Raw genomic sequence first — 13274 nt, 5'->3', positions numbered from 1 at the left:
AATGTAAGTTTGTACACTCGGTATTACTAAGACATAATGACATAAAATAACAAAAAGTTAAACCAAACAATGTCCTCTAATTTATGAAACTGCAACCACAACACTCAAGTCTCACACAGGAAAGTAAATGCTTATTTTGAAAAACTGCTTCTAAGAGGTTGGTTACTTCAAACCTCAGACAAACTTAAACTGTTGACCACACCAAAATCAAGCATCTGAGAACCATGACATGCGACTGCTGCTTTTAGCAAATATATCAGTTCAATCAGTCAGACATGTGGTCTGAAGCCACAGTTAACCCAGAGCATTCCCTGCTCCTCATTCAGCATTTCAGTTATTCAATATTTCTCTGTCCCTTACAGTTGGCAAATGTTAGAGAAAGCCAAATATAAAGGAAAAGTAGGTGGCTGGCTGTTTAACCACATTCTATCATTAAACATTTTTCCCATTACGGAGGGAAACTAAAACAAAGACTGAATAATGTGTCGCGGATGGCATTTGTTAAACGGTAGAAGCGGGATAAAGAGTTTAAACAGAAGACACACCTGTCTCGCAGTGGCTTCCAGTGAAGTTTGCTGTACAAGTGCAAGTGTAGTTATTTACCCGGTCTTCGCACAGAGCTCCATTCAAACATGGCATGGATGAACATTCATTTATGTCTACATTTGAAAAACAGAAGTGTTTAATTTGTTAGTGCAGACACTTTGACAAAGTCGATCCTTAAAACACTCTAATTTTTACTGCATACATATTGTGAAATATGAGAATGCATTAAAGTCAATGCTGGTGTATGGTTTCATTGACCAGGTGTATAGTATTAGATCAAGTTGTGCAAAGTTCAAGATGTGCAAAGGCCAGTGTTTTAGTTTCCAGCTTTGCTCGTGTTTCATCAATTACCTCCACTGTGAAAAGCACAGTTATTGAGGCAGTGGAATCATGTCATGTGTTGTTTCTCAAAAAGTCAGATGAGGGACTGCTTATAGGACTAAAAATAGCTGGAACATAAAACCTGACCTAAAGCAAAAGACCCAGTAACTGATAATACAAATATTTTACCCTTCACCCAAAAGTATAACACTACAGTAGTCTAAGTTATGCCACCGTTCACTCTAAAAAAGAGTGATCCTAAAGCCCAATTTATACTTCTGTGTGTATTGTACACCATAGCCGATGTATATACGCAAATCCTATGCCATAGATTATGGTGTAGACTGACGCACACCTTTCCAAAAATGTAACAACGCGGTTCTACACGGACCGCAAGTGCTGCGATTGGTCTGCTAGAATCCCTCCCATCAGGTAAAAAATCGGCTTGGTATTTCCTTATACGCATTTCCACTTGCGACGGTAAAAACAAAGATGTTGGAGGAGCTCTATTTAACCAACTAAAGCTGCAACAAAGGTCTATTTACCTCCATCACTGCTGATGCTTCTCCAACAACCAACACACAAGCTGCCTCTTCTTCGGCTTTGCCTAAAAACTGTAACATGCCTGTGGACATTGCCTACTAGCGATCTGCATGTGTAATTGCACGTTGATGCAGAAGTATAAATAGTATAAAGAGACTACGGTTTAGGTCCTACGCAGAAAGATAAATCGCACTTAATGCTGCGTGCACACCTCCAGTGGCTGTGTGTCATAGTCTCTTTTTAATGTGGTTGTTAGGAAGCGTTGCTAATTCTGGGTGTCCCAGTAACAACTATAAACAAATTAGTAACCATCCTTTAAGCAACTGATGAAAGATGATGTGAACTCCACTGCTTCACTCTCACTGGTACAGTAGTCGCTCCCAAAAGTCACTACTCATTATTTTTATAAAGTTAAATTGTTTGTAATTTTGTTGCATCGCTGGACACGCATACTTCTTGATGGCAGCGGTCACTGTCACTTGTATTGCTGGAAGTCGCCAAGCTTTCATTAAAATTAACGAAATCGCATTACTCCGCCATTGCTAGTCGCTGGTGGTGTGCACACAGCATTAGGTGGAAAGATGAAAAGGTTCCCCGTGGAAAGTCGTGCCCTTTCAGCCCTCCCAAAAGCCGTACTCACCTGATTCACATAATACGCCTGTGTAACCTGCCTGGCATACACAAGTGAAGTTGCCGACACCTTGTATGCACTGTGCTCCATTAAGGCACGGGCTTTCTTGGCATTCATCAATGTCTGCAGGCAATAAACACATACATACACACACACACATGGATATTTATTCAGCTGATTAATATATCCTCCACACCATTCCCCTCACTCTAAAAGTATGCACTTCTGGCTGTGAAAGGTATTAGAGGTTTGATACATCTCTGCAGGCTGGACTGTGGGAACGAAAAGGAGGCTGAAGCCAGCAGAGAGCCAGGGGAGAAGGGGAGGACAAAATCAGCGAGAAGAGAAGGCACAGCACAAAAAGAAGAACTTGAAGTTTTTAAGCCTTATCCATTCTTGATCACATTCTAGCTTTCTAGACTTTAGGAGAAAATAATTGTGACTTACTGTTTTCTACATAAAATCATTCTTCACAATGTAAAGAGCTTTTTCCTTGATATTTTTAATATTGACTGAGAAAGGTTATGTCAAAGATTGAAATTAAAGTTTTTCAATTATTAAAACCAATCTTTAATGCTGCTAATCTAATAATTAGAATATGAACTGTTGGCCTGGATTTTACAGACATTATTTTAGTTTATTTGACTATTTTGGCCTATAACTATGCCCTTTATACAGATTTTACCTGTTTCACATGTTGTCCCCGTCAATCCCACTGGACACAGGCAGATAAAGAAGTTGATCTTGTCCACACATGTGCCTCCATTCTGACAGGGGTACGAGGAGCACTCATCAACCTCTATCCAAACATATAAAATATTTGACAAATGATTCCTATTAAAAGTGCATACAGGAATGAAAACATGACGGGAATCCTAAAGTGGAGAGGGTGAAGGAAAAGGTAATGATTTGACCACAACATAATGTTGGATGAGCTCTACAATGTGTATTACATTCACTAGGGAAACACTAAAGGGAAATTCTCTCCCTAAGATTGTCCCCTGGCTTACAAGGTGGAATTCTACTTTTACAAGCTGACTTGCTCTTTCCTGGCAAGATGAGTACAGGTTGTGAGGGATGCAAGTATTTCATCATTCTTTTACCTATCTGGCACCTGCGTCCTGTAAAGCCAGCCAGACACGAGCAAGTGAAAGAGGGATTTCCAGTGATGCAGTCATCAATGCATTGGCCACCATGTAGACAAGGCCTCAAGTTAGGGCAGACAGAGGCTGAGGATAAGAATACAGTTTGCACAGTCTGAGCGCATTAGTTTATCATGCATCCCCATGCTTTTCATAAATTTTGAGACATAAATTTAATGGCTTTAACGGTTTACCTGAGTCATTGCAACCACCCACTTGCACATGGGCATCATCAATGCGAAAGACCCACCGGCCAGGATAGCCCACATTAGTGGTGGTCTCAACTTCAACAATGTCATCTGTGCGAGAGCCTGGGATGTTGAAATAGCGCTTCCCATCGCCAGCGTTAAAACCTGCCTAGGAATAGAGAGGAAGGGGGTGAGAGTTCTTTCAGAGTTTATTTTTTCACATGAATGTAAACATTTGAAATTATTTGGGTCTGACAGTCACAGGGATTGTATATTTGACACAGTCACTGACTGTTCTGGCAGAATCGAATAGACCAACAGAAAACTACACTCTAAAAACCTTGGTGCTAAATAGCACTAAAAGTGGTTCACTGGCTCTTAATCATAGGAGAACCATTTAAAGTGCCAAACAGCACCTATGTAGTACCTGTGTAGAATCATATTGTGCTATATAAAACCATATCTGGTGCTATAGTGGTGCATAGTATAGTGTATAGTATGGTATAGTGCTTTATAGGTGCTTTACAGGTGCTATATAGCACTAAAAATGGTTTACCTATGATTATGAGCTTGTAGTGCTATTTAGCATCAATTTTTTTGTGTATACTATCAGAACAAATGGTAGAAAAATTGTCTCATGCCATCACTGGACCAATATCCTTTTAAAACATACATCTACAGAGTTCATATTAGTACTTCAGAGGTACCAATTAGTCCCAAAGAGTGCATATTAGTACCACATAAGTACATATTGGTACCAAGTTATAGCTGTATCTAAATGGTACATATTAGAACCTTTATAAAGGGTACTGCCCCAGTGACAGCTTAGGACATTTTTTTTTTTTGCTGACAGTGTATAAAATAACAGCTGCACAGACCACAGCAACGGGCCTTCAGCATGGGTTTAATGTAGATGTACAATGACCTTACCTGTGCAGCTATGCCACCCAGGCCAGCTAGGTCACCACCACTGGTAGCATGCATCCCTGTTGTCCACGTAATATTGTGGTACTGGAAGATGGTAAAGGACAGCTCACCATCTGTGATGAGCACTACTTGAAATGTGTTCACCTTTAGGAGAGAACAGAAGGCAACCAATGTTCAAAGGTCTTCCGAAGAAATATTTTATTTAGGACAACTGAAGATTATGAAGCTTAAAGTTAGAGGGACTCTATACTGAGTAAAGTATAGCATGCAAGTTGATTTTTGACCTGCTGTCAAGTACGTTATAAAAAAGCTGTTGTAATAGCCCTATACAGTTGTACTGATTATAACATTTCAAAGGTTATGTATCTATTACCGGAGTTATTGAGCTTCCGCCGAAAAATGTAACTTGATACCAGGTAGCAATCAGCACCCATGTAGTGACAAATGTAGGGAACTCTGGGAAGTAACGGCTAATGTGTGCAGTGGCTTTCAACAGGATTGCAGGATCTTTGCTCTCCCGATAAAAGACTTTCCCTGCACGCCGGTTGTCAACATCTGCCCAGAATGGAGCCACCACTCTGCGGTCTCCAGCAATAGGAAATGCCACAGGAGTGAACTGGGAAACCTCCCTCAGGAAAGACACCAGGCCATTGTTGTTGACCTAAAAGTGAGTACATGCTCATGGTTAGAATTATAATAGTTAGGATACAAAAGTAAATTTTGCTCACCTCTCCGGCACTCATAAAACTCATTTCATCTTCATGAAAAGTTTCAAGTTTACCTCATGAGACTGATTGGGTTGGTCAGGAATACAGAATAATGTGTAGACCAACAAAAATCAAATGAAAACAAACCATGCAGAAAAGTGAATTTCCAAGAATTTGTTGGGAACTATAAACTGAAAATGCGATGTGTTGTAGTTACTCTTGCAGTAGATGATATTGCGAAAGGCCTGTGTGGGGACCAGGAACTCTCTGGAACAGTAACTTGAGGCCTACGATGCATGAAACATGCTGACTTGTAATAAGTGAAGACAGGGTGACGAGTCCAGCAGTGTGTTGACACTCTAGAGTAAGCAGTAGCCTTGTAGGATGAAAGAGTAAGGCAGGCTCCTATGGCGGATGTATCCCTTTCCACATCAGGGAACAGACAGTTGCCTTGTTCTGCCAGGCATCCGTGTCTTGCAGCTGAGCAAACCAAGGGACTGTTCAGACACACATAACTGACTCACCTGACTGGCTCTTGTCCATTGCCAGATCAAGTGGTTTTAGAGGGTGAGGCCGTAATAACTGTCTGTAATATAACCGCAGAGTCCAACACTGGTTTTGCTGACCAATAGCTTTGCTCTGTTGACTGTGAGAGTGTACTATGATGAATGCCCAGCCTGATAGCAGTTTTAAGTGCAAAAATGTTACAATAACAAATAAACAGGTCAATTGTAGTAGAATACAAGATGCAACAAGTTGCCTTTAAGAATTCGAAAAATACTTAATTTATAATCCTGTTTTATTTTTTACTCATCTGATCTGTTTCTATTATCCAGTAAAACAGCACACGGTAACATAGCTAGAATGAGATTTCTAACTTGTGCCAACTGGTTTGCACCTGCAGAACCACTCTAGGGGCCCTATTTTAACGATCTGAAACGCAAGTGCGAAGCGCAACGCGCAAGTGAGTTTGTGGGCGGATCTTGGGCGCTGTTGCTATTTTCCCGGCGTGAGAAATAACTCTTGCGCCGGGCGCAAATCAATAAGGGGTTGGTCTGAAGTAGGTTCATTATTCATAGGTGTGGTTTGGGCGTAACGTCAAATAAACCAATCAGAACGCTAGCCAACATTCCCTTTAAACGCAAGGGCGCAAGTTCCGTGGCGGGTTGCTATTATTATGACGGATTTACCAGGCGCACGGCAGGAGTGGTTCACAGCCGAGGAGACCGACGTCCTTGTACGGGGGAATCCCACGCTTGCCAGCATAAATCGGGCACGCCGTGTAACGGGAGGTGGATCTGCCTCAGGACTTGACGCCAGCAGAGGACATCGCTGCGTCCACCCTCACCGCTGAAAGGGTTTGGGGGCTTTGAAATCGGACCCAAGAAACGCAAGGTCCAACCCCAAAGTAGACTAACAAATCAAGTTCATATATATTAAGGTTTCTTATGAAAACATTTAAATTACTATTTACATAAAATAAACGTAATACATCCACACAACAAACTTATGAAAATATTTTAATCCTTATTTGCATGAGAATTTTTAACGCAGCCACACAATAAATAAAAACTATCACCACAATGCTCACCACTATGATTCCCCTTATCTCGTGTATTAATATTTTTTTGTGTAACAATTTATGATTTGCAAAAATAACTGTTGCATCTGTGTAGATTAGATGCAAAGTGTATGCGCGTTGTGCAAGCTATACGGTCAAGCATGCGCCCTTAAAATAGCATAATGAACAACGCGCAACGCGCCACTGACTATAAACTTTTTTTTTCTGGTCAGTGGCGCAATTGTTTTTTGAAACTGCAAAATAGCATCAGGGATGGTTTGCGCCGGAACACGCCTCTTTTTTTGCACTGAACCGCCCAGGGAGCGCAAGTTCATTCCATAGTTTGTCGACGTGCGTCTGTGGAGGGAAAAACCCGCTGTGCGCCGTTGCAAAATACGAATGATACATGCGTCACTGACAAAGTCAATTGCGCTGGGTGCAAGATAGGGCCCTAGATGTTTACTCTCTGATGCCAGCTACCCAGTCCCTTCATTTTACCATCAAAATATGACTCTTCTGTAACCGCTACCACAACAATAATAAAGGTTGTGTCAAAACTCAGCCTTTCTTCTGTATTACCCATGCGTATGGAAACCATAATTTGAAGGCCTTTACTGTAAAAACAGTAGAGGAAGTTTTGTTTGGCCTGACTTAGGTGCTTGGTTAATTGCTTGACCGCAGTCTTCCCCTCTCTGCATCAGCGTGCTGTGGCAAAAGTGTGGTTCATATAGACAAACAGAGTGCAGCTTGCAGGGCCGCAACTCTAGGGTCATTCAGTGGAGCCCTATGAGAGCAGGAGAATGAGAAGAAAAGACAAGAAAGAACAGGGAGAGACGGAAAAGATGGAAGGATGGAAAGAGCAGGCGCAGTTAACTGACAAATACAAACCAAAAGTGTGATTAAAGTAAATGTTTCACAGATGACCAAAACACTTGAGAATTGGCTGCTTTATTAAACGGTTTCATGGTAATGATATAAGCAGGACGCTGGGAAAGGAAAGTTATACAGACAATCAGCACAGAATTGTGTTGAGCGGTGTATGTAGTGAAAAGGTGGTAGCAGCAGTGATATAATTGATGAAAGTTGCTTATCTTGCTGCTAAATTAGCAGCGGAAATCTTTCTGTGCACCACATTAGACATTAGTCTAGAACTGTAATGTGTGCTGGCATTTGTTCTGATCCTTTGTAGTATGTGGAAAAACTAAAACCAGCTGCTTTTCCAAATATCTTGATATTTTAATAAATATGCAACTAAAGGCCTAAATAGGTAGGCCTGTCTGCAGTCTAAAAGTCAAATGAGATATTAGAAAATTGCTAAAGCTTTAAGAAAGAGGTAAATCTAATCTGCAAAACCACCACCCATCAGCATTTATACTATCTTAAATATACTGTGTATACTGAATGAGTAATGATTAATCTTGTCTATTTATCTTTTTTTCAAAACATTTCTTTATATGTCAACACAAATATTGAATTTTTATTCTGTCCAGTTGCTGGGTTGACCCATTCGGGTCATTTTACTGAGCTTATTTTCTTAGTGTTGTTTTTTTTGTAACCCAGTCTGCTTGGTTAAAGACTGGATCACTTTCAGTGACAGCTGAAACCCCTCTACCACTCTGACCCATCACCAATTCCTGTTTCACATCAACCCAATGCGTCAAAAGATTTTTTATCTATATATATTTCAATGAAGCTGCCTGCTGCCACTTAGAGCAGCCATGCTATCGTTGCATGTATACACTCTCAAAAAATATAGGTTATTTTCAATCCAGAATTGTGTCAAAAATGGACAAACCAAGCTCTTGAGTTACATTCAGGGGCACTGCTAAGGATTTTGGGCCTCATAAAAAAAATCTTGACAGGGCCCCCAACACAGCTGAGACTTGTTTCATATTATTTTATATAAAATCATGCGCTTTTATGGTATTTTGACTATCAATGGGGTGAGAAAATTTTACTTGAATTAAGTGTTTAAGAAAAAATAAATCTTATTTCGCAATTTTTTTTCACCCCATTGGCAGATAATTTAGCTTGTTTTAACACTATAACGGCCACCAGCAGTCATTTTAACAGCAACATTTAAACTTATGGTAATTATCTTTAATACTAGAACATACAAGCCTTCATTTTGACCGTTTTGCTGCTCCCTGACTTTTCCTAAAACTACATGAATTTTCATTAAAACTAATTTAAATATTTATTGTGTGAATAAAAACAGAAATATAATCATTTCTATCTATAACGTCCACAGGCAGTCATTTTACGCTGTTTAAATTGAGTTTTGCAGAGTCGGTCTGAATCAGATAATGTGAAAGTATTACAACTCCACATCATCTTCAAGAGATGCACTGAAACCTCACAAACAGCTGATAGTAGTTTGTACAGTAGCTGGCAGAGGATTTTTATCAGAGTTAGTTAGACTGCTTGCAAGACAGGTGTAACAGCGGGGACCGCAGCAGGATGCTGAAAGTGGGCGGACCGGCAGAGCCTCGTACAAAGATGCCGACAACGGCTGCCTGTGAGTCAAAGCTGTGCACTCGCTGCACCCTGCTCTATCGAAATGTGTTTACTTGTTGAAAAATGCTACCGTAGAGACCTGGGGCCTCATGTACAAAGCCTGCGCGTAAGCACAGAAAAGTGCCGTAGGCTACGACAGGGGCGTAGCCAGTAATGGGCCAGGGCGGCACTGGCCCGCCCACATAACTCCCTGGCCCGCCCAGGCAAGTTTAATCAAAATACATTTTATTTTTATTTTTGTTATTCAAATGTATTTAAGAAAATATATTAATATAAACCTGATTTATTGTTGGCTGGTATGTGTTTAATTTGCTTTCTAAATAAAATTGAATTGTTAAAGCAAGTTGTAGGAAGCCTCCGGAACGTAATTGTTGCTTGGTTGCTAGGGGTTTTGACTGGTAGACTCTGTGGGTGGAGCGGCGGGCTCTGGCAGCCAGCCAGCTAACTTTGCTAACTGCTTTTTTAGCTTTGCCACAATAATGGCTAAAGTTTCTTTAATGTGCTATTTAAAAAAGCAAGAGTTGAGGAAGACGATACGCCACTGCCTCCATCTGCCGAGTCCTACCAGCTCAGTTCTTTAGACTCATCAACCCACAAGGCGGCTAGTCAGGCGCTGGTGGCGCCGGTTGCCGCTCTCTCCCTGGAGGCAGTTCCAGTGCGCTCTCCCGGTCAGCCTGACACAGGTTGACCCGCCGATCTAACGGCAATTGATGAACCACGTACAACCCAATTTGAATCCATGAGTACTACCCGCCTCAAAAACCTGTGCCTTTTGTTTTTTGAAAAATAACTCTGTGACCCTTTGGACTATAATTAGATCATTTCTGTTTTCAACAATAAACCCAGGGGCTTGCGTCTTGTTTTGTAGAATGAAAACAACAAAGGTAGGCCTGTTGTTTAACTCGTGAAGTGATTTAACTAAGTGGTGTGTTGTGTATAGATGTATGCCTTATAGGTTAACTTACATTGTTTAATTTAAACGAGTTGCTATTTTTTGGCACAAAAGCATAATTTCCACCAGGGTGATTGCACTGTATATGGTTGATTTAATATAAATTAGGCAGTGTGTTGTTATTTATTTCAGACGTGCTCTGTTGAGAGTTTTCATTATTTAAATTTCCTGTTACTTTTAGCCTACTTTATTTCAGGTGAACAGTTTTTGCACTACTGACTAGCCTGAATAAGACTGCCTGGCCTGGTTTGTCCAGCCTTTATTGACCTCTGTGTTGGTTGAACATTTTTAGACAGTGTTTTATTATTGCCTTCGCCGAAAATTGCAAAGTAAAGATGTCACTGTTTTTTCAGATTGTCTATTCTTTTTTTCTACTCTAAGGTTTAATTATTATTTAAGTCATTTTATTCTAGGATAAACTATTGGCCCACTCACTTTTGCCCCGGCCCGCTCAAAATACAATTTCTGCCTACGCCCCTGGGCTACGATCATTGTCACGGACGGGCGGTCCACTAACAATTTAGGCCTACTTACAAACCCTCCTTTTCTTGTGAAAAATTGGGTAACATACTGTCGACCCTTTGCCTCTTTCACTTCTCTTATTTTTTTCTCTTTCCGTTTTTGACTTCCAGATTTTTGAGGCATTTTCACTTCCTCGTCAGTCAAGTTGATATTTTGCCGGCGCTATAAGTGAAGTCAAGCTGTTTTGCCTGGATTTTACAATTTGGGCGGACTGAACCATTTTATGATAATTGAGAGGGGGAAAGGGGCCCACGGACTTTGTGTTTCCTAAACAAATAAAAAAAAATTATACCAGGAAACAGCAAATAGAATCATTTAAAGTTAATAAATTTTACTATTAAATATTTTTAGCACCACAATTTTGGGGGCTTCTCTGGGCCCCCTCTTACTCGTGGGCCCCGAGAATCAAGGCCGCCTTAATGCACGAGCTTACCTGGGCTGAAGCCCAGGGGCCTCCCAAGTTCAGGGGCCTCCCATGTTCACGTTCATGATGAGCTGAAAAGGTCATATTGTCTTGTGACTTGTCAGGTTTTCTGTCAATCACTTTAATTGCACGTTACATGGCTGCTGATTGGTCCGTGGTAACTTACCGTGAAATAAAAAATCAGACGTAAAAGATTTTGTAATTAAGTGCGCATTGTCAACTTGGCATTCCTGCATGTTAGACTGAGACTATAAATTGAGGGTATGGGGGGCCTCTAAAACCTCTCCGCCCCAGGGCCTCACATTAGGTTAAGGCGGCCTTGCCGAGAATCGTCATTGTTTACCCCCCCTTTACAGCGCCCCTGGTTACATTTACCCAGAAAAGGTTTATATACAGTATGTTAAAACAACCCAGCATTTTGTGTTGAAACAATCCAGCATAGGTTAAATTACAACCCAATGGAGTGTAGTATTTTGTATCTTTTGCATTCTTGTAAGTTTTTCTTCTGTTTATATATTATTGGTAGGGCCAACATGGTGGAATTGAGATCGCTAAACTCTTTTGTCAGTTTTTTTATTTTATTATACAGTAATTGTGGTGTACAGTTAAAACTAAGACACTGAAAACATTATAACAATTTTCAGAAACTACCCCATTGGCAGATTTTGTTTCTTGTTTTATGCACAAAACCACTTAAATTTGATTATTTTGGTCTAAAATGTGAGTTATTTTCTTGGGTCGTTTTGCTCATCAAGAAAAGGCATCTTAATTTAAGAATTTTTAGATATTTTTACTGAAAACAAGACAAAAATACTTTTTTTGCAGTGTACCTGTGCGACTTTCTTACTTAGTATTTAGAGGCCAAGCACCGGAGGTGCTAAGGCACCTATTGGAATTTGTTATGTATTTCTTTATGCTGGTGTTACCCCTTTAAGGACCTTATGTGTTCCCGCATGTGCTGTGCGCATGCGCAGTGTGTCTGTAATGCTTGCTACTGCTAACAACAGTAAAGAGTTATGTTGCTACAAGACGGTGTCGGTGTATGATGTATTTACACGCGTGTCATTCACTCCACGACATAACAAAGTAAACTGGCGACGAGGATGAACGCGATATTGTGTCATTGTGACACCGCCGAGTGAAATAGAGAAAGTTAAAAAGGGCACGACGTCAGGGACGATCGACACATGCTCGGCGAAAGGAAAATCAACATACACAAACAGTGAGTGAAAAGTGCATTAACTTGTAAGATGGCTGGATTAGTGGGACAAATTGGACCATATGACGAAAATACGGAGCAATGGAGCTCGTACACGGAGCGGTTTGATTGTTTTGTTAAGGCTAACGGAATTAAAGACGAAGTTCTCGTACCGACCTTTCTGAGTGTAATGGGAAGCAAAACATACAATCTACTGCGTAGCCTGGTCCAGCCCAATAAGCCTAGTGATTGCTCATTCAGGGACGTTGTAACATTGCTCAAAGAACATTTCGCACCAAAACCCCTCATTATTGCCGAAAGATTTCGCTTTCATAAACGCAACCAGTTAGAGGGAGAATCAATCGCGCAGTTTGTTGCTGTTCTGAAACGTCTCTCTGAACATTGTGAGTTCGGAGCAACGCTGAACGACACTATAAGAGACCGATTTGTGTGCGGACTGCGAAGTGAAACCATCCAGAAACGTCTTTTGTGCGAAAGTAATTTGACATTGGAACGAGCAATGGAAATCAGCGTTTCCATGGAGATGGCTGCAAAAGAAGCACAAGAGTTGAGCACTTTCACCCAAGTGAACAAAGTATACAGGGAAAAACCGAAACAAGACAGCAAGAGAACTTGTTATCGGTGTGGAAAGAGTGGGCATCTGCCACAAGAATGCTGGTTTAAAGACAAAGACTGTAATAACTGTGGAAGAAAAGGACACATTGAACGGGCATGTCAAAGCAAAAAGTTGAATGTAAGTGAAAAAGTGAACGCAAGCAAGCCTATGGAAGCAAAGAAAGTCTATGCCAGAAAAGTAAAAAAGAAACACATTCATCAAGTGGATTATACCGCAATGCAGCAATCAGATGATTCAGATGAAAATGAATTGGCACATGTAATGTCTGTGTCTTCAAATTCAGATGGATACTGGGTGACACCACTGCTGGATGGTAAGGCCATTCCCATGCAAGTGGATACAGGAGCCGCCGTTTCGCTCATGGCAGAATCAACATACAAAGAGAACTGGCCGGATCTGTCTCCAAAGAAGCCTAAGCTGACCCTAAAGACATATACAGGAGAGCTGGTACCTCTAGT

At 40.9% G+C, this 13274-nt stretch overlaps 1 protein-coding gene across 1 annotated transcript in view; it reads right to left on the bottom strand.

The window, feature by feature from the left end:
• The window catches only part of sned1 (sushi, nidogen and EGF-like domains 1), a 63846-nt gene that overhangs the window by 38623 nt on the left and 11949 nt on the right, over positions 1-13274 (bottom strand). The window contains exons 2-8 of the mRNA XM_065240967.2: positions 4672-4959; positions 4302-4442; positions 3378-3540; positions 3145-3270; positions 2727-2840; positions 2051-2164; positions 546-659 (exon numbers count right to left, since the gene is read on the bottom strand). Coding sequence (XP_065097039.1) covers positions 546-659; positions 2051-2164; positions 2727-2840; positions 3145-3270; positions 3378-3540; positions 4302-4442; positions 4672-4959 — 1060 coding nt within the window. The remainder of the gene's footprint in view (positions 1-545; positions 660-2050; positions 2165-2726; positions 2841-3144; positions 3271-3377; positions 3541-4301; positions 4443-4671; positions 4960-13274) is intronic.

This window comes from Paramisgurnus dabryanus, chromosome 7 (assembly GCF_030506205.2).
Source record: "Paramisgurnus dabryanus chromosome 7, PD_genome_1.1, whole genome shotgun sequence".
Classification (NCBI taxonomy): Eukaryota; Metazoa; Chordata; class Actinopteri; order Cypriniformes; family Cobitidae; genus Paramisgurnus; species Paramisgurnus dabryanus.
The sequence above is the reverse complement of the archived record's forward strand: the minus strand, read 5'-3'. Positions and strand labels throughout refer to the sequence as shown.